Source organism: Magnolia sinica, chromosome 11 (genome assembly GCF_029962835.1).
Source record: "Magnolia sinica isolate HGM2019 chromosome 11, MsV1, whole genome shotgun sequence".
NCBI lineage: Eukaryota > Viridiplantae > Streptophyta > Magnoliopsida > Magnoliales > Magnoliaceae > Magnolia > Magnolia sinica.
Window position 1 is genome coordinate 7321963 of NC_080583.1, and position 26568 is coordinate 7348530.

General features: G+C 39.4%; 2 protein-coding genes across 2 annotated transcripts; one reads left to right on the forward strand and one right to left on the reverse strand.

The window, feature by feature from the left end:
• Window positions 1-201: 201 nt before the first annotated feature.
• On the forward strand, window positions 202-7560 carry LOC131218712 (uncharacterized protein C6C3.02c-like). The gene is made up of 5 exons (XM_058213440.1): window positions 202-339; window positions 5132-5191; window positions 5495-5575; window positions 5695-5870; window positions 7249-7560. Exons 1-5 carry the CDS (start codon window positions 318-320, stop codon window positions 7345-7347), a joined length of 438 nt encoding a protein of 145 aa, XP_058069423.1. The 5' UTR covers window positions 202-317; the 3' UTR covers window positions 7348-7560.
• Window positions 7561-13404: 5844 nt separating this feature from the next.
• LOC131218713 (gamma-glutamyl peptidase 5-like) lies at window positions 13405-19254 on the reverse strand. The gene is made up of 4 exons (XM_058213442.1): window positions 18843-19254; window positions 16647-16796; window positions 15362-15529; window positions 13405-13765 (listed from the first exon to the last, which is right to left on the reverse strand). The coding sequence occupies exons 1-4, from the start codon at window positions 19152-19154 to the stop codon at window positions 13670-13672; spliced, it is 726 nt and encodes a 241-aa protein (XP_058069425.1). The 5' UTR covers window positions 19155-19254; the 3' UTR covers window positions 13405-13669.
• Window positions 19255-26568: the final 7314 nt, after the last annotated feature.

Here is a 26568-nt window from a genome sequence, read left to right on the forward strand (position 1 = left end):
ACCATATATTTGGAGGTGGAACTTGAGCCGTTGAAACATGCCTTTCAACGGTGTGATTTAAGCTAAATGTAACGATCGTCAGAACCACTAGTTTAGAGTAAGTTTCATACTGCGAGCATGAACGGTTCTGATCGACGCCACGTAGTTTAATTGTGGGCCCGAATGTGGGTGACACATCGGGGCAATTATGTGTCGCGACAAAGGGAAAACTAACTCCTCGCTATAAATACCCCAAACCCCCCTCTCTTCGTCCGTGAAGTGCTTCGTCATTAGGGTTTTCGAAGCTTTGATTTATTCATTCTCATCTCTCATAAATCATGCCTCGCCGTAGCTCTGGAGGTCTCTCTCTCTCTCTCTCTCTCTCTCTCCCCTCTCTTTATTAGGGTTTTCCGGGGTTTGAGTACAATCTCTCTCTCTCTCTCTCTCTCTCTCTCTCTCCCCTTCCCGAATCCATGTATATATTTCTGATGTTCTGTCTAGATCGTATTACTTGCGGATTAGAGTACAATATCTGTTCGCCGGGCTCGATTTCTCACTCTTTGTGATCGATTTATAGATTTATAGATTTTTATCCTTTTTGTTGTAGATTTATCGTTGTTTCACAGATTTTTTTATTATAAAATCTTTCTGTTCTTGTTTTAGATCTCTTGTTATAGAAATTGTTATACATGGTTTAAAGTCCTATTTTAAGGGGTTGGAATGGGACTCCTGGTATATCTGTTAAATTTATTTATTTACATATTTAACTTTAGGGGTCAGTTGGATGCCTGTAAATGCTTTTAAGTTGTAGATGATTTACAGGTGTAAATCATCTACTGCCTGACCTGTTTGGCTTTAAGCTGTAAATTATTTACAGGTAAAATGATTGTTTGTCTGGATGGCCTCCTGTAAATGGGGAGCCAATCCTTCCATTTATAGCTGTTAGGCTGTAAATGGAGAGCACGTAAATGAAATCCGAACTTTTTGCCTCTAAATGAGATAGGGGTAAATGCTGTAAATCATAAATGATTTCAAGGCAAAAGAGGCCATCCAGACAACGAGTGTAAATTATTTACCTGTAAATCATTTACAACCTGGCCCATTTACAGGCATCCAACTGCCCCCTTAATATATAATAGCTGTTATGGAACGATATCTTTGAAATGTTTATATATCTATCTGTGTGATATATCATAACGGCACATATCTGCAACTAGTCGTAGCGAGAACATCTCTGCAACTAATTGTAGATGAGAAGCCTGTGTAGCGTAGCAAGCTGCGTGTTGGTGTGTGTTTAGTTTGCGCGCGTGTATACATGATATGTGTGTGTGTGTATCGCTTAATGCAACTACTTGTATATGAGAATTCCGTCCAGCAAGTTGCATGTGGGACCACTGTGATGTGTGTGTGGTTTGTGCGCGTGCATTATACATATCATAGGAGAACATCTCTGCAACTAGTTGTAAATGATTAGTCCCTGAAGCAAGTTGCGTGTGGGCCCACTGTGGTGTGTGTATGGCATCCAAGATGTCTGTCAAGAATTGATTTTTTTTTTCCCATTGAATGGGGTTCAGTTTGTGTTTATCCAACCCGTCAATCAGTGTGGCCTCACCATGAAAATTGGATACCTCAAAAATTGAATGGGCCAGTTGCTATATTGGTTTTGTTTTTTATTTATAAATGTAAATCTATGATAATATATAATAGTTGTGATAACAGAGATATCGGCTATTATAACAGCATTATAGCTGTTTTGAAACAATATCTTTGAAATGTTTATATATATGTATGTCATGAGAGAAGTATGCTCAACAAGTTCTGTGTGGGAGCACTGTGGTGTGTGTATGGCATCCAATTCAGAGTTGACCTTTTCTGTTGAATGGGATTTTCAGTTTGTCTTTATGGCATCCAACCCGTCAATCAGTGTGTCCCTGCCATGAAAATTGGATGCCTAAAAAATAGGATGATCAGGTGAGTCATGTGTAGAAAACAATGGAAAAGGGTCCAAAATCCTCCAAACATAATTGGGGCTCTCATGATGTTGGATAGGCGTATTTTTTGGTGTCCAGAAGGTGGTGCGAACCTGCTTGGACATGTTGGTTGCCATGTGAAGACCATGCGAGCCCTAGAGAGCAACCAGTTGCACCATTTTCTTGCTTATAGCTTGTCACACCACAATATTTTTTTTAAAGTGTAAAGTTTTAATTTTAATTATTATTTCATGCAGTTTAGTTAATTAAAATATTTCAATGATTCACTAAATGGTAGTTGCTATGTTGTGATATATCGGTCTTTATTGACCGGAGGTATAAAGGAATCAGTATGGGCACCACAGGTTGGGATGCGGGTTGGAAAAATGCTATGTTTTGTTCCTGCATGTTTTGGAAACCTATTGTATGGAAAAGATGCGAGGTCGTGTGACGTGTCTTGAAGATGCATTCTAGAGAAGGTTTGATGAGCACAGATGACTGTAGTGCGTCCCATACACACAGAAGCACTCGTGACAATATGTGCATTGTTGTGGTATACAAGCTTTCCATCAGGTGGGCTGTTAGATCACCATCATCTTCATCTAAGCCTTATCCCAATTAATTGGGGTCGGCTATGTGAATCCTATTATGCTGTCGTTTGTATTCAGGATGAAAGTTATGGCATAAGTTTGTCGATGGCTCTCAACCTGACACAACCCTCCATTTGGATGCAGACCACAGTTGCAATGTAATAGGCTTATTACATTTGTTGCACAATCTTTTTAAACCTGGCTGCACACTTTAGATCTGCCTCAAAACTCAATTCATTACATTGTTCCCAAAAAACACACACATAGAGTTATGGTCTCAGTCTCGAGCAGCAATAATTTACAAAGAAAATATGGAAAAATACATTTCTTTTCTAGCCATATGGTTGTTTTGTACAATTTGGCTGCATGACTAGTGGCACTGCCTGATTTCTAGACTAGGAGATCTAAGCAGCACAGCCGCCTTTGATCTGGTACATGTGACCCGTATGGCAAACTTCTATTCTAAATGCATGCTTACAGGTTAATCAGTGGTGCACACGGATCACGCAGGTGCGATATCCAGGCTGATTGTCTGATGATCACACCATAGGTTGTGAGGGAGCTCAAAGTTGCACGGATTGGGCAATACTTGTCCTTCATCATTCATTGGAGAAATTCTGAGGAGTGGGTTTCCTACTGAGTTTCAATTGATTGTTCTTCTCGTTTCTCTGAAATTCTATTTGTCAAATGGGTTGGATTTTGCCATATGGCCCATGATTGGTCAGTCCTGTGGAATCAAGTTTAGTCCTGTTTGTATGTCTGACGGGCATGGTTGGATGGATTCACTGATGAGTTGGAAAAAAGGAAAGAGGGAACAAGTTAGGTTTTCTCTTGGTTTTGTACATGGGAAAGGGAAATTGAGAAGTGCACTATTTTGGCTTTTGAGTCAAAATAGTTTGATAAAGCAATGCAGCTCCAACCCAATCTTTCTGCTGTGTTTGGGCTGCAAAACTCGAATTGTGAGCATAAACTGTCTGGTTTTTTGTATGTTCAAGTGGAACCGTGGTCATCTGAGCTAGATGTGAAATAACGGTTCTCTCTGTAGATATTACATGCCCAAAAGTATCCTATGTTGGAAGATCCTAGCTGTCCGATGATCCGACTTGTCTCTATTGAACATGGATGTTTTGCTCATGTGTTACTGTAGCTTTGCAAGCAGCTGGGCAAAGTGTCGAGGATGTGTCATGGAGTTTAATGTTTGGGTCATATCACTAGGAAAAAAAAAGATAGTCTTCAGGGCAAGACCATCCATCTCACAACAGTTGGTATACTACGCTGCCATGACTCTGGTCACTGAGTCCTGAGTGAACTTGTAGAAAATTTAAAGCTCAACCGCACTATGCATCCTCAGATTGAGGAGCATATTGTTGCTCAGTTTACAATCCATCAGAGGAAATGGGTGTTTCTTAGTAGTTAGTATTCACAATTAAGAAGTAGCCATCAGATTGCAGTTTCATTTTATGTTCCACATGCAATTAGCATAACTCAATGTGAATACTAGGAAATTAATACAATTTACACATTTTCCACTTCATTGGACTAGGTAATCCAAAGTCAGCCTTGGATGTGCTGTATAAATCAATATTTAATATCAGAGGTCTTCTTTGGATGTTCCCAAATTGAGGATTCCAGATGCAAGGATCTGTACATCTGCGTTTGGGGGATGTTTTGGGATAGAAACAAGCTGTTCTGATAGGTTAGCTGTAGGGCTGAAAGTTGGGCAGGTTCAACCCGACCGACCCGTGACCGACCAGACATTGGGTTGGGCTCGGGCCGGATGTATTGGGTTCGGTCTTGGGTTTGGGTTATACAAACACCAACCTGATAAATCTTGGGTCGGGCTTGGGTTGAGGTCTCGGGCTGCCCGACCCAACCTGAACCCGATCAATATATAATTGAGTGTGGATCGTCTATGTTGAAGGCATGAGAAATTCTAGTGTTGTCAGGTCTCATCAGTCCACGTTATTTCCGATCACCCAATCTAACAAGATATGCCGAATTTCTCTATCCCAAATAGATTGCCTCCCAAATAGATTGCGTGCTACACAACACGACTTTTAAAGGAGTGGTTGTCCTATATTTTAGCTTGTTTATTTAGAAAAAGTGAAGTTCTTTACGATAAATAATTGCACATATAATTAATAAAATCAAAGGTACAAACAATAAGACATTTCTCTTTCTTTTTTTTCTTTAAAAAAATAATTTTCCAGTGTAAAATTCAGTACCTAGTTTGAGAATTTCAGATTTTAAGTAGCGCAATGACCAAAACTATTGGATGGGCCCCTAATCTTTATACTTGCATATTCTTTTTAATTTATTTATTTTTATAGGGGTTTTTCTTGCACCATAATTTATCCTGCACCATAATTTCAGGTTTTCCTTCTGCCCAAAATAATGTGCTTCTGAGAATCAAGAAAGGCAACTTGAATATCCCCTGATTCCCTATTGGCTTCTTGATTTGTAACCTGTCACTTTTCATGTATTAGTATCTCTTTTTACTGTTTATATTCTTCATACTGTTGTGGTGTGGCTCCTATATGCGTATTTTGAGTTACGATGATGAATGGTTTTGATTGAACATCACATTTGCAGGAAGGTCTGCTCCTCGTGCGGCTCCTCGTCCTGCTCCAGTACGCAACCCCCCTCAACCAGGTAAGATGGGTGTCCCGCTTGTACTCTCCCAGCAAGTCCCTACTGGTGGGAATATTTCCCCCAAATGTGTTATGCCTGAACTCTTTTGAGTTACAGTGTTTTCTTTTTTCTCCTTGTTCTCTTATTGGCTTTGGTGAAACTAGTTTTGAGCTTGCAACTTCGGTGTTTTCTTCATGCTCTCAGGGATTGTCTTGTCAAACATGACATTCTGTTTGCTGGGAGAATGATGATGATGATGCATGTCTGATTTCCGAGTTGCATATTGTTTCTTTCTCATGTTGTTTTATTGATTTGTTGTTGCAGCCAGTCGTGCCCCTCCTCCAGCACCTGCCCAGGGTGGCGGTGGATCTATGCTCAGTGGAATTGGTTCCACCATAGCTCAAGGTAGGTGAATGATACACGATTTTTTTAAGCTAAATAAGTACTATATAATTCCTACGTGTTCGCAAGCATGGATGCATCAACGTCCAGTTTTTTGACATTTCATGTTTTTCTTGTCACAGGCATGGCGTTTGGCACTGGAAGTGCAATGGCACACAGGGCTGTTGATGCGGTAGTGGGTCCTCGTACCATCCAACACGAGACCGTGGCCACTGAAGCTGCTGGAGCCCCAGCACCTGCCATGAGCAGTGTTGGCGGGTCTGATGCTTGCAACATCCACTCCAGGGCCTTCCAAGATGTATGTAAATGAATTTATTGTCATCTTACTAGGGCCTGCTTGCATGGGGGGCTGGATCCAATTGGATTCCATGGTAGAGCCCCCACCAACTTCATTTTGGTCTCTCGAAGTGTCCAAGCTTCCTTGCATTCAAATCTCCCTTGTGGATGACGAATCCCAAGGAAATGGGGATTCCTCCCTCAATCCAAGCAGGTTCTCTAGGTATTTTCTATTAGGGAAATTTACAAAAAACTGCCTCCTTAATATAGAATTTACATTCTGGTATCTATAGCAAAAAGGTTTTCGATAAGCTACCTGATTAATTTAAGTAGTTATCATTGTGGTGCCTTCTATTGGTGTTGGCCGTGGGAGCAAAGTGGAGGTGTAATACCTGATTCTAGGCACAGGGACCAAACATCAGCCCCATGTGGTTCAGTGGGCCCAACGATTGGAATCAGTGTATGGGGCAACTCTCACACTCTAAACTGTTCCCATTTGTGTGGTCCACCTAAATTACGGATGGGGCCTATTTTTGGGCTGCAGGCCTACATTTTGGTGTGGCATCAAATGGTTGGATTCGATTTCATATAATCATCCTGGTGGGACTTGTAACAAATCAAGGGTGGACACTCTCAGTCAAACTGTTTCCTTTAGTGTGGCCCACATGAATTGCGTATCAGCCTTGGGATTTTTTTTTAAATTTTTTTTGGCCCTGGGTCTAATTTGGGATTACAAGTCTAATTGGCTGCATGGATCTAGGTGAGCCCTGCAAAAAGTAAGAAAAATCAAGGGTGAGTGTCCCCTTAAGATTCCCCTTAGTATGTAAGTGGAAATCTGGGAACATTTGGGAGAGGGATGCCCACCCTCGTTTGGAATCCACTCCAACCACTAGTTGGTAAAATCCCATCTAAAGTCTTGGGCCAAAACATAGGCTGAACTTTGATTCAGGTGTGTCCCAACAAAGGAAACATATGGAGAGAGATAGTGATGATTGTATGAGATCTACTCCAACCAGATGCCACACCAAAATTTAGGCTTGTGGTTCAAAAATAGGCCCATCTGTGATTAAGGTGATCCACGCCAAGGAAAACAGTTATGGAGGGTGAGTGTTGCCCTGTACACCTCTCCAAAAGAGTGGATGGTGCTGATTTTTGGTCCCTGGGCCTAACAAACACTGGCACAGTTGGGGTGGATTTCATGTAAACATGGTTGATTTCTCACTTGAGCTACATCCCTTCCAATGAAAGGTAACTCTTATCAATGGTGTTGCTCATGGAGAACCTTTTTGTAAAAGGCACAGGAAAGTAGGTATATATATTGTAAAATTCTCCTTCCGTTGTTACCTTATTACTCTAAAGTAAGGTTATTGTGTGTATTGATGATGTTTTAAACCTTGCAGTGCCTGAACAGCTATGGGAGCGAGATCAGCAAGTGCCAGTTCTATCTCGACATGCTGCAAGAATGCCGCAGGAACTCTGGTGGTGTTCTGGGTGCCTAAGCATCTTCCCACACACTTGGTGGTGGAAATTTGTTCTTCGTCCTGTCTGGTTTTCAGATATTATGCTCTCATCTTTTGAGATACTTTGGAACTCTAGACATCCACATGACCTGCAATCCATGATGTTGCTATTAACTGATTCATATCAATAATTTTTCGTTTGTGAACTTTGAAAAAAATTGGCCTACTTTTGGAAGTGGGACTCCTTTTTAAGCTTGCGCATATTGTGGAATTAACAGATGCGGGTGGTTGGATTTTGGTGTTAGACTATCAAGATCTTGGGAGATTTGCAATAATATCTTGCTTTGGTTGAATTAACAGTAGCAAATATCATGCCAAATAATATTTGCTAGAAAGGTCTGTTTTTGCAAGACTAATAATGAAAACGGCATATTGTCATTTTGTACACGACAATGTTTTGCATTTCATATTAGGCATCATATCTAATGCATACGCGATGCCCTTTCACTGGCCCAGGTCAGGAGTTCTAAGAGAATGCATACGCGATGCCTTTTCACTGGCCCAGGCCAGGAGTTCTAAGAGAGCTCTTTCATTGGGCCATGTTTGGAATTCTAAGAGAGCTCTTTTGAGGGCAATTCGTGTCCCTCGCATCTTACGAATGCATATACCAATGTGGTATCTGTTCCTTTTGTCCATCTTCAATTGCTTTATGTGCGCCAATATGCACAAATGCTACCCTGTAGCAAGTGTCTTCTTGGTTCAGTGCTTACATGAAAACGTGTGGATGCATCCCTGTCTCTTATGTCGTATGTGCTACCCCATACAGGGCTGAAAGTCGGGCGGTTGGTGCTCTACTCTAACCTAACCCAGCCTCAGGTTAGGAATTCTCAACCCAAGCGGGCTTGGTCAAGTTGATACTTACTAATATTTTCGTTTTGTTATTACATCAGTCTATTATATTTTCAGTACACATCTTATTTGTTGTACTTATGATTTTATTAATAATATATGTAGTTATTTATCATAAACAAGTTCACTTTTTATAAACAAACAAGCTAAAATATAAAACAACTATTCCTTAAAAAAGTTGTATTGCGTGGCATGCAATCTATTTGGGAGAGAAATCCGTGTCTTGTTAACTTGAGTCATTGGAAATGACATGGACCGATGAAACTTGATTGCACTAGAATTTCTTGTGCATGGACCAATGAAACTTGAATGCACTGGAATTTCTTGTGCATTCAACACAGACTATCCACTCTCGATTATAATTTACAAGTAACTTGTATGTCGAGGACTCTCCACACTCAATTATAATTTATAAGTAACTTTTATATCGATTGGGTTGGGCTGGGCAACCCGAGACCTCAACTAGGGCCTGACCCAAGTTTTATCGGGTTGGTGTTTGTATTGCCCAAGCCTGAGACTGAACCGGGTACATCCTGCCCAAGCCCAACCCATTGTTGGGTCGGTCAGGTTGAACCCACCCAACTTTCAGCCCTACTACCATATAACCTCAAGCACCTCGCATATTTACAATTCACTCACGTGTTACAAATCAACTTCAAGTGTTCTACATATTTTGTGTATGCTTTATATGCATGCAGTTGGTCATTTTGTCATATTCTAACATTGCTTACGTGTTAAATGCGTTGATTTGATCTAAATTTTTTTCAAGAACTTTTCTTTTTGTCAAATAAAAAATTCGAAAATTGGTCCAAATTTTCTATGCAATTTTGATGAAAAATAGCTGAGAAAAAACAATATTTCCCTTTCACCCTTTATTGAAAATAAGGTTTATTGAGAAATACTATTCTTGAAAAAATGGGGGTCTATTGAAAATAAGGTTTATTGAGAAATACTATTCTTGAAAAAATGGGGGTCTCTATTCACATGGCTCAGTGGTAGACACTGTATTTCTACTATGAGGTCATGGGTTCAAGAACCCATGTGGTGTGTGTGTAAATTTTTTATTATAAAGAATTAGTCCAAATTTTCTTAAAAAATCTTATGAAAAATAGCTAGGGGAAATATATTTCCCCTTTCACCATTTCTTGAGAAACACAATTCTTGAAAACTTTCACCATTTCTTGAGAAGCACTATTCTTGAAAATTTTGATGTGAATTTTTTTTTTTAATCAAAAAAATAAAAATAAATTAAAAATAGGTTCAAATTTTCTTTAAAAATCTAATGAAAGATGGCTAAGAAAAAAATTATGTTCCTTTTCTCATAGTTTCTTGAAAATAAGGGTTCTTGAGAGACGCAATCCTTACCCATGCTTTTTATAAAATTAAACGAGCCCTAAAGTTGCTATATTAATATAAAATCTCAGTATATTCTAAAATATTACATTTTTGTTAGTATTAACTTGAAAAATAGTAGAATAATATTTAACTTGTTATATAAATATATTTTAAAATTTAAATTCATATGCTTTTCTGTGAAAATTTCCCAACCATAGCCCAAGGAAAACCTCGACATTTGAAAATTTTCAAAATTTGCTAAGAGGAGATTTGTCACTATGGTTGTCATTGTATTAGTGCTACACCTCTATGGGTATTGTAAAGAAAATTGAATTGTTTTTTATTTTTATTTTTATATTATTCTCTGGCCAAGTAAGATGCTTGATATACAGGCATTAAGAGATTCCTCATTGTCAGATAATCAATTGTGGTTTTTTTTTTCCTCCCTCTAAATTGGGAGTTATAGTTTGGCTAGTGTAATTTGAATTATTTCATGCACATGCAGTTTTGAAATATTGTGTACCTGTGTATCATCCATTACACTGCCAGATTATCAAATCTTTTCTCATTTTGAATCGTCAATTTTTGGAAAAGATTTATAGTGCTTCAAATTGCAATCGGGTGGTTGGACCTGAAGCAGAGGGAGACTGTAACTTTGAAGGCTTACTCCCATTCATGGGCACAATGAAACATCATCTGTGTTTCACTATGTTTCACTAGTTGCATCCAAACTCAGATTTGATGGAATGTGCTATTGGGCATGTTTGGATGCGCAATCCATGCATTAAGGAACAATTTCTTCCACTAACATGACTGTTTGGCCGTGCGGATTCTCATTCCGCGGCAGTGGATTAGGTGAAGACCCAGTCCTCACCAAAGACGCACCGGCCCTTATAGTGGGCCCCTCCTTGATGTATCATCATCCGTTTTTCCAAATCATTTTAGGGCATGATACCAAAAATGAAGATCCAAATCTCAGGTGGACCATACTCTAAGAAATAATGGTGTGATTGAACGCTCTCCCATTAACCATTAAAAACTTCTTAGGGCGCACCTTATTGTTCTGTAGTGTTTATTTGCCATCCAATCTGTTGTTAAGGTCACGTAACCTCGATGAAGTGCACAAACAAATATCGCTTGATCCAAAACTTTTCTAGTCCGTTATTGGTCAATTACCACTGTTTCCTATGGTATGGACCACCTGACAATTGGATCTGCTTCAATTTTGGGATAATATACTTAAAATGATCTGAAAAAAATATGGACTGCATGGATATAGAATAGATACACAATTTTTACAAACATATTTTTATATAAATAAATAAATAAATAGTACAAAATGGTACTATAAGGTCCACCTCGTGGGAAGTTCCCATGAGGTCGAGCTGTGTGGGCCCCACTGTGATGTGTGTCAAAGATCAACACCGTGCATTTGATGGGTTCCCCCCAAAATCAAGTGTATATAGAACTCAGGTGGGCCATACCATCTAAAACCATGTGAAGACGTGTAAAACATATAAAAGCACTTGGTGGGGTCCACTTGACTTTTCGATGCGGCTTAAAATTGGTCTGACCCCTCATCCAAGTGGGCCACAGAATGGATGGGCTGGATTTGTGAACCACATCTCGATGGGCCCAATAAATGATTATGAATGTTTTAATGGGAGGGTAACCCCTCTCAACTGTTGTATGTGGTGTGGCCCACCCAAGTCTTTGATTGACTTGATTTTTAAGCCCGTGGCCCACCATGGAAAGGTGCGTCTGACTGATGGTGTTGATGTTCCACACACATCACAGTGGGCCCACACAACTTGACGTCATGGGAGAATTTACCATGAGGTCGACCTCATAGTACCATTTCCATAAAATCAAGTCAATCAATGACTTGGGTGGGCCACATCACATATAACAGTTGAGAGGGTTACTCTCCTGTTAAAACATTCATAATTATTTATTGAGCCCAATGAGATATGGTTCGCAAATCTATCCCATCCATTGTGTGTGTCCCACTTGGATGAGGGGTCAGACCAAGTTTAAGTTGCATCCAAAACTCAGGTAGGTCCAACCAAGTGCTTTTATATACTTTAGCCATGTCTTTACATGGTATGGCTCACCTAAGCTACGGGCTGATTTTTGGAAAATCCCATAACCTAAAGGAGACCCATCAAATGCATGGTGTTGATGTTCCACACAGATCATGGTGGGGCCTGCACAGCTCGTCCTGATGGAAAGTTCCCTCCGACACACACACACACACATAATATAAAATTGTGATTCATGGAATTAAAATGAAGTTCATGTATCCAAACACGGTCCTAAACCCCAATGCTTATTGTTTTGTTTGCGGTGTGCCTTGCTTTTTAAAGCTCTACAAAATCGGAAGGCGAACATGGGCTGTTGAAGTTGCTTTCTTAATATGGTATAGCCCTGAGTTTGCAGACTGATTGTAAACCGCATTGCCTTTTTCCGTAATGCTGTTTGGTGACTAATGACCATTAGTCAATGGAGGTTGTTGTGGATGATGTTGATGGACCACTTTCAGAGTGGCCCATTCTTCTTCTGTTATTCAAACTGTTCACCTTAGTTGGAGTGCAAGGTTCCATCATCCAAACCACACTATCCAACCATCATGTGGACCTCATCTAAAGTTTTAGATTTTTTGATGGTCTTTTCTTTTCTGATGTATGGCTCATCTGTTGATTGCACATGCCTCATTTTTGGGGTGTCCCATCTTCATCGTTGCTTTAATCTGCTGGACGGTTTGGATGTCATATACACATGTGGCCCCCACTTGCAGCTCATCTGGTTTTCATTTTTATAGATAATGATAGTTATCTGTACCTGAACCTTTTTAATATTATTGTATTTGCCAGGTGAGGTTATGGCAGGCGGGAGCGGATTAGGTGTTACTGTAATACATTAATGGGTGTTATCCTTACATTGGGGTCTACCTTAATGTTGGATTATATATCCACGCTGTTCATCTGTTTTTTCAGCCCATTTTAGCATGTGGTCCCAAAAATTAAGAAAATCCAAATCTCAGATGGACCACACCACAGGAAACAGTGGTGATTGAACACCCACATTTAAAACTTCCTAGGGCCCGCCGTGATGTTGTTTTTCCATCCGAACTGTTGATAAGGTCAAGCAGACCTGGATGGAGGGAAAATACAAAGATCAGCTTGACCCGAACCTTTTGTGGCCCACAAAATTTTTTTAATAGTCATTAACCACTGTTTCCAGTGGTGTGGTCCACCTGAGATTTGAGATAGAAAGCATGTATATACATAAAATTCATCAAGGTGGGCCCCACACGGTCAAGGTAACGCCTAATCCTCTCCCATAGCTGGCAAGTGGGTTTGGACAACTAGACCACATGAAGTAAACGGGAGCTAATGAGCCAGCTAAGGTCGTCGCAGGGACGAGTAGACCACATGAAGTGAATGTGGACTAATGAGCAGAGAATTCTATAATTCTTTCTCATATGCTTGTTATTATCAGTTGCTGTTATCTTATTGCTTGCTGCTGTTTCATCTGCATCTCGCCCATCTACAGAATTTGATTTGACCTCCATTCATGTCTTATGATGGCTAGACCATGGCCGTCAGGGTAATCTGGACCGTCCAAATTATGGGCCTGGTTTTGGATGTGGCTGGCCTTGTTCTCCTCAAACCCAAAAAAAAAACAAAAAAACAATATATTTACATCTCTGTCAAATGACAGTGGGTCACCTTGGGATCTCAAGAAATCATGATCAAGCAATGTTCAAGAACAATAGCTCAAGATCCATATAAAACCATTTCGGGAAGAAACTGAGATAGATTTCTAGTGTGGACAGTAGCAAAAATCAAATGGAGTCAAACGATCATAACCATCTAACTGGTTTCCATTTAAAGCCGCCGGAATGATCCGCAACGGACACTGCTATTTGGATGGTCTGGATTACCTAAAATTACCACATTTAATGATGATGGGTCCCACCAGTGGGATGCCATATGCAAAAAATCAGTGATATATGCTAACCCAAAAGGCCCAACATTTGCTTGGAGTGACACATGTACATTTGTATTATTTTGGAAGAGAATCATCCCATGAATTTTATTATTTATAACAATAATCATGCCTTGAGAAAGTCCTTGCATAGTTTTTTCCATGGCTCCTGATCAGGCTCGCATGCCTCCATAGTCGCCTTAGCCTCCGCAGCATGACAATCCTGCAGAAGTTCTTGTTAGCGAGCAAAATCTTGCATTTATCGGGTCCTTGCTCAGGCCTCGCTGGTAGACTCCCAAGAGTTTCAACAAGAGGTCATGGGTTCAGGTACCCATTGTGGTGAAATCCTTCTGTGGTGTGAGTGCTTGTAAAACAATACAAAAGATATTGCATTTCTATTCAATTTTATCAATTTTACATGTTTGTGTGACACCTAAAAATGGATTTAATGAATTCTTCTCCCGTATGAGTGATAAATGAGATAAAATGAGCTTAATTTGTTCTTTTTTAAAAAAAATTCTATTTTATTGATTTCACATGTTCGTGTGCCACCCAAAAATGGATTTAATGAATTCTCTCCTATATGCACGATAAATGAGCTTAATGAGGGTCTTTTATTATTATTATTATTATTTTTTTATTTTTTATTTTTTTATTTTAAATTATAAATTTTTATAAATCCATTTTATCGATATCACAAGTTTGTGTGCCATGCAAAAATGGATTTAATGAATTCTTCTCCTCTACGCGCAATAAATGAGCTAAAATGAGCATAATGAGTGTTTTTTTTTTTCCTACTCTATTTATCGATTTCACACATTCGTGTGCCACCAAAAATGGATTTAATGAATTCTTTTCCTATATGCGCAATAAATGAGCTAAAACAAGCTTAATGATTATTTATTTATTTATTTATTTTTTATCGATTTCACGTGTTTGTATGCCACTCAAAAATGGATTTAATGAATTCTTCTCCTATATGTGGGACGTTACTGATAGCAAATCATTATCTTTCATGTATATAGATTTTGCATTTATTTTCTCTTCATATATGTAGAAGTAATTTATTTTCATGTATAGAGTCAATTCTTTTCCACATATAAGATATACATTTTTATAAAAGCGTATTAGAATTAAAGTAATAGACAAGAAATCATAAGAGAATTCTCTAAATGATCTTGAGTTATCATGGTATCAGAGACAGGTTAATGGAACCGACCCCATTCCTACTATAGACCAACCTAAAGAATTAGCTTAATGAAAAGTTAGAGGACTTTTACTAATGGCTAAGATTTTATCCGACTATGGCCCCTTTGTTCTATCTGACATGAACAATTTTCAAGGAAAGGCCCCTTCTTGTGATTGCAGTGTCTTGTAGGTAGTTTGAATCTTGCCCATGTGGTGCATGCTTATGAGGTTTTTCTTTTTTGGTTAAAAAACAAGGGGACGACTGAAATTAAACTTCCCCATTTTTGGGTGGCAGCCAAACACACCTTTAAGATTGCATTTATAAAAAAAAATCCCATTTTGGAATTTATTTCAAAATTCATAAATGGGGCTTTTCATGTTGTATTGGAAAGATGGGTGCTCTTTCCTACCACATGGGTTGATATTGCAAAATGCAACCTATATGTAGTGCCCATCTAATATATTTCACATTACGACTTCATCTGCACCACTTATTCTGTAGATGGTCCACTAATCTGATGTGGAATTCGCAATATTATATTATTTATGTGGCATCCAAACAGTTGCCGACATGTTACGATTTCGGGCACATTGAAAAATGAACATATAGAATGGATTATAGGATGCAGACCTGTATCAGATTGCGTTGGAGGAGTCGATCTATGAGGTGAATGAGAATGTCTTTCGTGTACTCAGGATGGCCTTGGATGCCCATGATGTGGTCCCCACACTTGAACATCTCAACACCTGTCTTCTTGGAGCGGGCCACCACCTCCGCCGATGGAGGCAACTCCCATACCTGCATATGGGTCATTTGAGCTCATTGATCACACAACATTGAGGTGTTTATGTTGAAAAAAATATGTAAACTGCGCCAAAGCTTCATGTGTTCATTGAATTTGAACCATCCAACTCATGTCCCTTTCTTCCTTTCTTTGATCTTCATGGTTCAAAATATCATCATTTAGATGATTCTAATGTATATTGATTAAGTGCATTTATGTTTATAAAACCAATGAATAATAAAGAAAAAATATATAATATTTCCTACTCAACAATATACCATATATCCATATATCCGGTAGCTAATGGGTGAGCCCAACTCAGTTGGTACCCAAGAAGTCCGAAATTACCATCATAGCCAGTGCAGATGATGAACTCGTGCTAACCAGAATCACTACTGGTTGGAAAATGTGCATTGACTACCGATAATAAACCCGTGCCAACAAGTTCTTCAATGTTGCCGATGGAAGGTTAGGAATGCCCGATTTGGCCCATTTAAAGGCTGTGGACCATTGACTGGAGCGAGCATTTGCAACAATTAGATGTACAGATCGACTATACACTGAGTTTTGGTATATAGTTTTCATGAAAAATAATTTTAGCCTAATGGGGGATGATCACATAATTCGAATTGCAATGCAATTACCATACATTCAAGCTGTGTGTGGCCCACCACATTGTGCTAGTACCATCCAACCTGTTCACTAGATGTGCCCCTTCATGTTAGACCTTGACGCTGAGAGTTAGCCTAATGCATTACTCAGGTGGGCCACAAAAAAAGAGAACAATGGCACCCACCGTAGGAACTTCCATACGGAATGTGGATTCCACTGCATTTTATATACATCATCTGATCCATTCATCAGGTGAGAACCACAAGGATGAAGGGACACGATTAAACTATAGCGATTCCAAAACTTAGGTTAGCCACAAAGCCTTAAGTGTTATTGTACATTGATCATTGGGTGTGTCCCACCTGAGTTTTGGATCGGGACAATTCTTAGGATATACAGTGAAAATGTGGGTGCACACCAGATGCATGGTTTGGATTCCATATACACATCACGGATGGCCTACAAAGCTTGAACATTCAAACGTATGTGATCATGAATTGATTTTCATTTATTACGAACCTCGTCTCGATGGCACTCGATTACGGTCAGTAGAGAAGGGATTTGCAGAGATGATAGTGATTTAGAGGGCAGGAGATCAACGGTCCTCAGACCGATATCCCATCCGTTGGCTGCTCGGCCCGTCTTTCCACCTAATGCACGGCTCAAAATCTGTAAACGGATACACATTTATCATCAAGATAAGTACATTTAATCACAAATTAAGAGCATTCTCAGCTTAATGAAGATTGTTTATAGTAATCATGACGGTTGATCTGGTGGGCCCCACCATGAGTGTGGGCCATAGCTGAACGATGCAATGGCAATTCTACTCACCCGGCCACTAGCCAAGTGGCAGGTGCTTTGTGGGCCCCAACATGATGTATGTGTCTCATCCATGCCGTCCATCCATTTTTCCAGATAATTTTATATCATGAACCCAAAACTGAGGCAGATCAAAATCTCAAATGGACCACACAGTGTTGATTGAACTCTCACCATTAAAAACTTCTTGGGGCTACAAAAGTTTTGAATCAAGCTGATATTTATTTTTTTACCTTCATCCAGATCTGTATGACCTAATCTACTGGTTGGATGTCAAATAAACATTATAGTGAGCCCTAGGAGGTTTTTAATGGTAGACATTCAATCACTACTGTTTTCCCATGGTGTGGTCCACCTGAGATTTTGATCTGCCTCATTTATGAAATGAGATATCAAAATGATGCGTAAAAATGGATGGACGGTGTGGATAGAAGACATATATCATGGTGGGACCCACAGAGCATCGACACTAGCCACCTGGCTAGTGTCAGCATCACTAGCCAAACCGCGTCCTGTTTCTGGCTGGTTGGAAGTGGACATTGCGAATCTTTTGTTGATTTTCTGTGGACCGTCTATTTCAAGCCGTCGTGGGATTGTCGTACGTGGGATTTCAGTTCTAAGAAATGGGCCATGGTCCAGTACAATCCGGACCATCGGTTTTTAGCATCCTACGGCGGGTGGACCATGTACAAAAAATCTCCCAGATTGCAAGATCCTAGCCAACAATCTTGGTATTTTCTTTTTCAGTTGAATATGGACCATTGCTTTATTTTTCTTTGTTTTGGATGGTCTAGATCAAAAACAAAAGCGGCATCTCAACCATTCACAGATGAAAGAAATACTACTCAATCGACGAAAATTCCCTCAGAATGAAGACCGACAACTGTGGCCAGTGACGGGGATTGCATGGTGAGCACAACACCACCGACTAGCTCCGTGGTGTCAGACTGTGGGGCCCACCATGATGTATGCGTTTTATTCACGCTGGCGGATTCGGTGTTACCTGGGCCACACGTTAGTGGGTTTTCCCCTGAGCGTGGGGCCCACCTTGATGAATACGTTGTATATCCACGCCGTCCATCAAATTTTGTAGCTAATTTTAGTGCATGGTCCAAAAAACCAACCAGATCAAAATGACAAAATGTCAAGTGGACCACATAGTAGGGATTGAATGTCCACCATTAAAAACTTAGTTTTGGATGGAACTGATATTTGTGTTTTCCGTTCATCCAGGTCCGCGTGACCTTATCAACAGGTTGGATGGGAAATAATCATTACGGTGGGGCCTACGAAGGTTTTAATGGTAAACGTTCAATGGCCACTGTTTCTTATGGCGTGGTCCACTTTAGATTTGGATCTAATTTATTTTTGGTACATACATTAAAATGAGGTGGGAAAACTGATGGACGGCGTGGATATACAACACTCATCAAGGTGGGCCCCACATCAGGGAAACACCCGCTACGGCGCTCGACGTGGTGCTGGGCTCACCACATAATCCACGTCCACATGCCGTACTTCTCTATAATCCAACTGACAGAAATGCCCCTTCTCCTCGTTGGATGATTCGAAATGACATAAATGCCCCTTCCCCTCGGACATGGTTCTGAATGACAAAAATGCCCCTTCTCCTCTGCATATTCAAGATTACGGCTACGGAACTTACGGCCGGTCAAAAAGACCATTATACCCTTTCTGATTTAGACTTCAGGTGCGAAAGCCAGGGGCATTTTCGTCAAAATAAGTCTGTTCTTCTCAACTTCTCAATTCCTTCAAATGCCCATATGGGTATTTTTCCCTCCTTTCAAAACCAATCAAAATCACCCCCATAAGCTAAAAAAAGGGGCCGTTTTGTCAAAAAACAGGACCATGGGATGAGCTGAAATTCCATACCTGGTGTCCAAAACAAATGCCCAGCACTTTCTTCTGCATAGAATCCAATCTCTTCAGCAGATTCACCAGCTTGCAGATCCAACTGTCGTTGCTGTGGGCATCGTGGCAGCTTCCAGTGACAACGAATCCATCGTAGCCGTCGATCTCTCCGTCCTCCGGAAACTCACCAAGGGAGACGCGATAAACGTCCCACGACTCTCCTTCTTCTCCCAGCATTGATACGAAGACTCCAAAATACCCTCCGTATTTCTTCTTCACGTAGTCGGAGTCTTCTGCGCAGAGAAGTACTGCGAATCGCTTCTTCTTCTCCATTCTCTCCCTCTCTCTCTCTCTCTCCAAACCCAAATCTCACTCTGAAAACGCAAATCTCACTCTGGAAACCCAAATCCAAAAACCCAAATCTCTCTCTGCAACGTTGCTACGATGTTTGCCACTATATAAAAGGGCAAGTTTGGAAATACCCATGTTTTTGGGTTCAATTACATAAACACCTTTCAGGTAAGGTTCTGAAAATTACTAAATTGACCTTACATTAATTCGATTTTGTAAAACGTACCTAACCTTTTGAAAATTACCGTACTGTATTTGAAGTAAAATGAATAAATACCACGAATTTGGTTTTTGGTTTTTTTTCCCATATTGATAACTTCAACTCGCCTTGGTGGGAGCGGATCAAGTGAGAGACCCGGGATCCACCGAGATGGGTGGGACCCTGACTGTGTGCCCGCTGTGGTGTATGTGACTACTTTCACTTGTTTAAAGCTTGTTTTAGAGTATGATAAAAACAAAAGAAGCATATCCAAATCTAAGGTAGATTATAATATGAGAAACCATGGTAATCGACCATAAAACCTTCCCGTGGGCACAAAGATATTTATCCGTATCTTTGTAACCTTATCAATGGGTTGGATGGCAAATAAACATTTCAGTGACCCTCATGAAGTTTTTAATGGTGGGGATTCAATCATTCATGTTTCTTGTGGTATGGTCCATGTAAAATCAAGATTTGCTTCATTTTTGAGATCATGCCTAAAATGAGCTTTCAAAATGGTTGGACGGTGTGGATTTAAGGCACATATATAACTGTGAGCCCCATAGTTAAGGGTCTCACCCACCTTAGTTTATCGGACATAGATTAGGTGAGATTGATCCGAGGTGGATGGGACCCTTGCTGTGGGCCTACTATGATGTATGTGACTACATTCATGTTATCTATGGATATTAAAAGTTTCTTTTAGAGCGTGTTTCAAAAAATTAAGTATATCTAAATATGATGTGGACCATGGTACAAGAAACCATGGCAATCAATTATTTAAAACTTTTTATGGGCTACAAAAGTTTTGGATCAAGCTTATATTTATGTGGTCTCTTCATTCGGATATTTGTAGCCATATTTATGGGTTGGATGACAAATAAACATTTTGGCGACTCTTATGAAGTTTTTAATGGTGGAGATTCAATCACTTCAGTTTCTTGTGGCATTTTGGATTTGCTTCATTTTTTGGATCACGCCCTAAAATGAGCTTTTAAAATGGTTAGTCAATATCAATTTAAGGCACATACATTACTATGAGCCTCATAGTTAAGGGTCCAACTCACCACCTATCAAATAGTAGCATGCTAATGGTCAAATGTAGGTTAGTGGGTTTTCAACTTAAGCAAGTGAATAAATTTTCACTTGATGCATTCATGTATTTATACAATTAAATATCATTCGTATTGTGCATTTATATTGTTACATGATTGCTTGTTGCTCTATTTTAAATTGATGCGAAGAGTTATGTTGGGACTTTTCATTAAACTTAGCCAACTTATCCTGCATTGATGTAAAACCGTACAAATGTGACCAGGAATGAGCTATTAGCTCAAGATAGGAAAATATGGTCGAGTTAGAAAATGGATCATAGGACACGTGATCCTACTTGACCGCGAAAGAAGTTGCTGCTTTAGTCCAATCATGATTATTATTTCTAATTCTATCTGATATTTTAGGATGTTATTTGATTCTTTGAATTTTGTTAAACATGATTTGATTTGTTGATTGAATTAATTATTTAACTTTTAATTGTTTAAGACTCTTAATGGGAGGGTCTTTAGTTGGATTAATAATAAATGATTGGAATGAATATGAATGGAACCTAAATTCTATGTAAATATATCACTACTACTTGTGTGACTTTGTGTAAACATATATCAAGTGACTTTGTGTAAACATATATAAAGAATGAACTATGTACACATACCTGGATGAAGGGAAAACACAAATATAAGCTTCATCTAAAACTTTTGAGGGCCCAAGATGATGGTCGTCCCCACGGTTTCCAGTGGTGTGGCCCACCTGAGATTTGAAAATGAGGCAGATCCATCCATTTTGCCCTGTCCTTGCTGCTTCCTGTGGTGCGGTCCACTTGAGCCTTGGATCTGCCTAATTTTTAGGCTCACACTCTAAAATGACAGGGCAAAATGGATGAACGGTGTAGATAAAACCCATACATCATGGTGGCCCATCGGAGCCTCTACCTGTGCTGAGCTCGGGACAGGTGGGCTAGTATCCAATCTCCGTCCCTTTAGAACAGGTGCACGCCACCTTGATGATTGTATGAACCAATGATCAGGAAGATCAAATCACCAGGTGGGCCACACTCCAAAAAACACTCTATGTCTTCCATATCCCTCAAATATACGTTCAATCCACCTGATGAACGGATGCAATTTCTTGTTTACTTCTTATATATGATGATCATCATCAGGTATACCTGTTGAACGGTTGGATGTCATACAAAGACAGAGACCATGTGCGCCCCACAATACTCTACCTTGTAGAAGAAAAAGTATGGAAGGTAATCACATCATCTCAGAAAATGCAGGTCTTAATAATTTTGATAGAAGTCTAGGGTTATTTGGTAAATTAAATCAGATATTTTAAAGAATTTTACGAAAGTAGGAGTTCCTGTTGTAATTCACCACCATTTTGGAGGTGGTGGTGACTCATACATCTTACTCACATGCAGCCCACATATAAGTCTATGGACACCATCCAAAAAATTGGGCATGTCATGGACGGGACATCTCTAAGATTACATCAATGAAGTGATTTGACCATTTAAATGAATGGTTGAAAATAAGATAGTAAGTGGACAAAATTACTAAAGTAAAATAAAAATGTTACTATTGTTGTATTTTGTTTTAAAATAGCATTAAAATTTGAATTTTCAAATTTTCGGTAATTTCCCTCCAATTTTGAAAAGTTGTAGTATTTTTGTGTTGTGGGTTTTGTCCTACATCGGATTTGAAAAGGTAAACTATCTTGTATATAAGATAGTATTTTTGCTTAGGGCTTGAGGCCCTTTCAGGGGGCATGTGAATTTGGTCCTGTGGGGGGGCTATGCCAATAGCTCTAATATATGCCATTGACCACACACGCGCGCGCGCGCGCCGAGCCGAGCCGAGCCGTGCCGTGCCGAGTCCGAGTCCGAGTCCGAGTCCGTGTCCGTGTGCGTGTGCGCGTGCGCGACGCGACGCGACGGGACGGGCTGGGCTGGGCTGGGCGTGGGCGTGGGCGCGGGTGCGGGTGCGGTGTGTGTATACTCGCGTGGGTGTGTGTTTGGGTACTCGCAGGACTGTATGTGGGGGAGTGTACTCGCACTTGCGCCTTTTCGTTTTAAACCAGAGAGATGCGTCCCTTCCGGTTGGTCGCACCTGTTGGGTTTAAACCCAACGGACCTAACCTTTTGTAAAGGGTGTTTATGCACCACTTCGGAGTCTATATAAAGACTACCGATTCCAGTTTTAATATACGAAAAATTCTTCTCTTATAAAACGCTCTCTGATATTCGGTTTTAAGCATTTTTTACTGAGTTCATCGCTGAGTCAACTCAGCACTTTCGGATTAAACTGCAAGTAGTTCGAGCCCGTGTACAGTGAGTGCACCGCTGGGACCGGGTCATAGTCGTTGTATCCTGGAGGTCGATTGCTCTGGGAACCTGTTGCACTTGGGACGCTGTCCAAGGGGAGCAAATTCGATTTCAAGCCGAGTGACTCAGTCACGCCTCGACTCATTCAATAAGTTCTTCTTTCTCAAAATTTATTTTCCTTTTTTGGTTCTCGATTTTTAATAGTCTATTTAATTCAACTAAATATTCCAACAACTATCACTTTTTATAGTGCAAGCTTCGGGTCACGCTCCATTGACGATTGAGTCATCAACTTGGACGGCTTGGATCTCATAGCTATGCCTTGTTAAGAGTCGCATATAAACTTATGAGACTCCTATGTTAATTCACCACCATTTTAGAGGCTGTGTGACTCATCTTACTCACATGTGGCACTTATGTAAGTCTATGGACACCATCCATAGTGGATGGGGCAATTCTAAAATTGCATATGAAGCAATATAACCATTCATTGATGGCTATTAAATGGATGGTTGGAAATAAGAAAGTAATTGGACTGAATTCCTAGCTCAAAATCAGATGTTACTATCTATTTTGTCGGCCAGGATTTCCTTATAGCGGATGTAGAGTGTCTGTGAAAGGCCATTGTGGGAACTTTTTGCACTTGGTGGGCCCCACCATGATGTTTGTGATAAATCCACCCTGTTCATCTATTTTGCTAACTCATTTTAAGACATGAGACAAGAATAGAGGCGGATCCAAAACTCAAGTGGGCCACACGAATTACCACCATTGAAACATTTCTATGGTCACATGAGTTTTGCATCAAGCTAAGTTTTTTATGTTTTCAATTCATCCCAATGGGAATGATATTATACACTATTTGAATAGCATATAAACATCAAGAAGGTTTCAACCTAGGCATTTTTTTTCTCCACTTTTCCCTCTCATGTGCTTGCTTGAGTTTTAAATCCACCTCATTTTTTGTATCATATCTTAAATTGATAGGACAAAATGGATGGATTATCACAAACATCACAATAAATGTTACTAACTTCCCTATACAGGAACTTTCTTGTGAAATCCTACTAACTTTGCTAGGAAGGAACTTACTAAGAAAGCCTTTTGCAGAGATTCCACCTCCCTTATAACTATGCCATGTGTACGATTGAAGAGTCACTCTCAAAATGGGACATTCCCATGATAAATTGACCATCATTTCGGAGGTCATGTTTTCTCATCTAACATGTGGCACTCATATAAAATTGACCACCATCCAAATAATGTGCACATTGTGGTGGGGCCATCTCTAAAATAGTGTCTATGAAATCATCTAACCATACATTGATGGCTATTAAATAGATGGTTGAAAATAAGAAAGAGATGGGTCAGATACAAGAATGCTATTTGATCCACTCAAAACTCCTATAGTTTGTCGAGTCAAAACTTTGATCCAATAGTCTCATAAATCAGTATCTGTATGATAGCATTCATTAATGGAGCGTAGCATCACTTGCTTGCATTAAATAATACAAGTTCCTAGCTCAAAACCATTTTTTAATATCATTTTTACATTGCAAGTTCCAAGTCATGCTTGACGGAGGGATGAACGTGATGAGGTCGATCACCATCTTCCTCAAGGATAACTTCTCCGAATATACAGAGCTTCTCTAGACTCCTCATAGAGACGGTTTGAATCCACGAGAAAAGAAAATAAGAAAATAGAAATAAATTCTAATAAATTTAAAATTTAATTGATTAATAAATTAAATGAGTTCACGACCCTTTAAATAGGGATATCAAGCAATATGAGAGAAATTAGAAGCAAATTATAGCTAAAACTCCTAGAAATTCGAAACTTACTATAAATAATAATTTTACTTTTATAGTAAGTGTCCTATGTGACTTAACCACATTATTCTCCTAATTATTCTAAGCACTTTTTATGTTGGACACAACTCCTAAAGCCCAACGGATGAAGAATTATAATCAAACTAAAACTTACTATTTATAGTAAAAACGGAATTAAACATGAAATTCGACTGTTGATATGATGGAATCTCGCAAATTCGGCATGGGTAACCCCACATAGCAGGGTTGGTTGGCTAAAGTAGCTTGTCCTACCCCAAAATCATACATGGTACATCGAGTAATTCATTTCAATTCGCAAGATATGCCTATTTTAAGGTTTGTCTTGATGTCTTCTGACTCTGATCGAGCCTTGTCTGGTCCATTCTTGGATATGAAAGTGTTCGTGCGACCTGCTCTACATCAATGCTTCATTAACAATTGAGTTACATGGCTTAAATCTCCTTATGGCTATGCCATGTGTATGGTTGAAGAATTGCTTATCAACCTAGAGACTCCTTTGATAATTCATTGCCCTTTTTGAGGTAGTGGTCACTCATTTTATTCACATGTGGTGCACATATAAATCTATCAACACCGTCTAAATTATGGGGCATATTGTGAATGAAATACTTGTAAAATTACATCCATAAAGCAATGTAACTAGTTGTTGATGGCTATTAAATAGACGGTTGAAAATAAAGTAAGCGGACTAAATTCTTAGCTCAAAATCAGATGTTTTTATCATTTTTATTGTGATTTTTTTTTTTTTTTACACACACCATCACACTCACACACACCACATGGTACTTGAACCCATGACTTCAGTATTGAAACCTACATGGTCTACCATTGAATCATAAGGATCCCACGGTACAAGTTTCAAATCATGCTTCATTGACGATTGAGTCATCGGTTCAGATGGCTTGAATCTCCTTTGGACATGCCATGTGTATGGTTGAAGAGTCACCCATCAACATAGGAGACTCCTTCGATAATTAACCGTCATTTTGGAAGTGGCGGTGACTCATCTTACTCACGTGTAGGGTACATATAAATCTATCAACACCATCCAAATTATGGGGGACATTATGGATGAGGTATTTCTAAAATTGCATCTATGAAGCGATATAACCATTCATTGATGGCTATTAAATGAATGGTAGAAAATAAGATAGTAAGTCAACCGAATTCTTAGCTCAAAATCAAATGTTTTTATCATTTTTACAGTGCAAAGTTTCAAGTCATGCTTCAATGATGATTGGGTCATCGAGTTGGACGGCTTGAATCTCCTTATAGCTATGCCATGTGTATATTTGAAGAGTCACCCGTCAACATAGGGGACTCTGATAATTCACCATCATTTTGGAAGTGGTGGTCTCATCTTACTCACATGTGACCTATATATAAATTAATCTATGAACACCATTAAAATTATAAGCCACATTATGGATGAGACATTCCTAAAATTGCATTGATAAAGTGATATTATCATTCATTGATGGCTATTAAATGGATGGTTGAAAATAAGATTGTAGATCGAATTCCTAGCTCAAAATCAAATGATTCCGTCGTTCTAATAGTGCAAGCTTCAAGTCTAATTGACTAGGCCGGCTTGAATATCCTTATAGTTATGCTATGTGTGTGGTCGAAGAGTCATCCTCCAATGAAGGAGAATAGTGACACCATCTAAATTATGAAGCACAATTGTGGATAGGGCATCGCTAAAATAAAATCATTCATTGATGGCTATTAAATGGATGGTTGAAAATAAGATAATAAGTGGACCGAATTCCTTGCTCAAAATTAGTTGTCACTATCATTTTTGTAGTGCAAGTTTCTGATCATGCTTCATTAGCAAATGAGTCATCCATTTGGATGGTACGTGTGGATCTTCTTTTGGCTATGCCATGTGTATGGTGAAGTGCCATTATCATTTTAGAAATAGTATTAAGTTATCATTGAAGTCCACTCACATTTCCTAA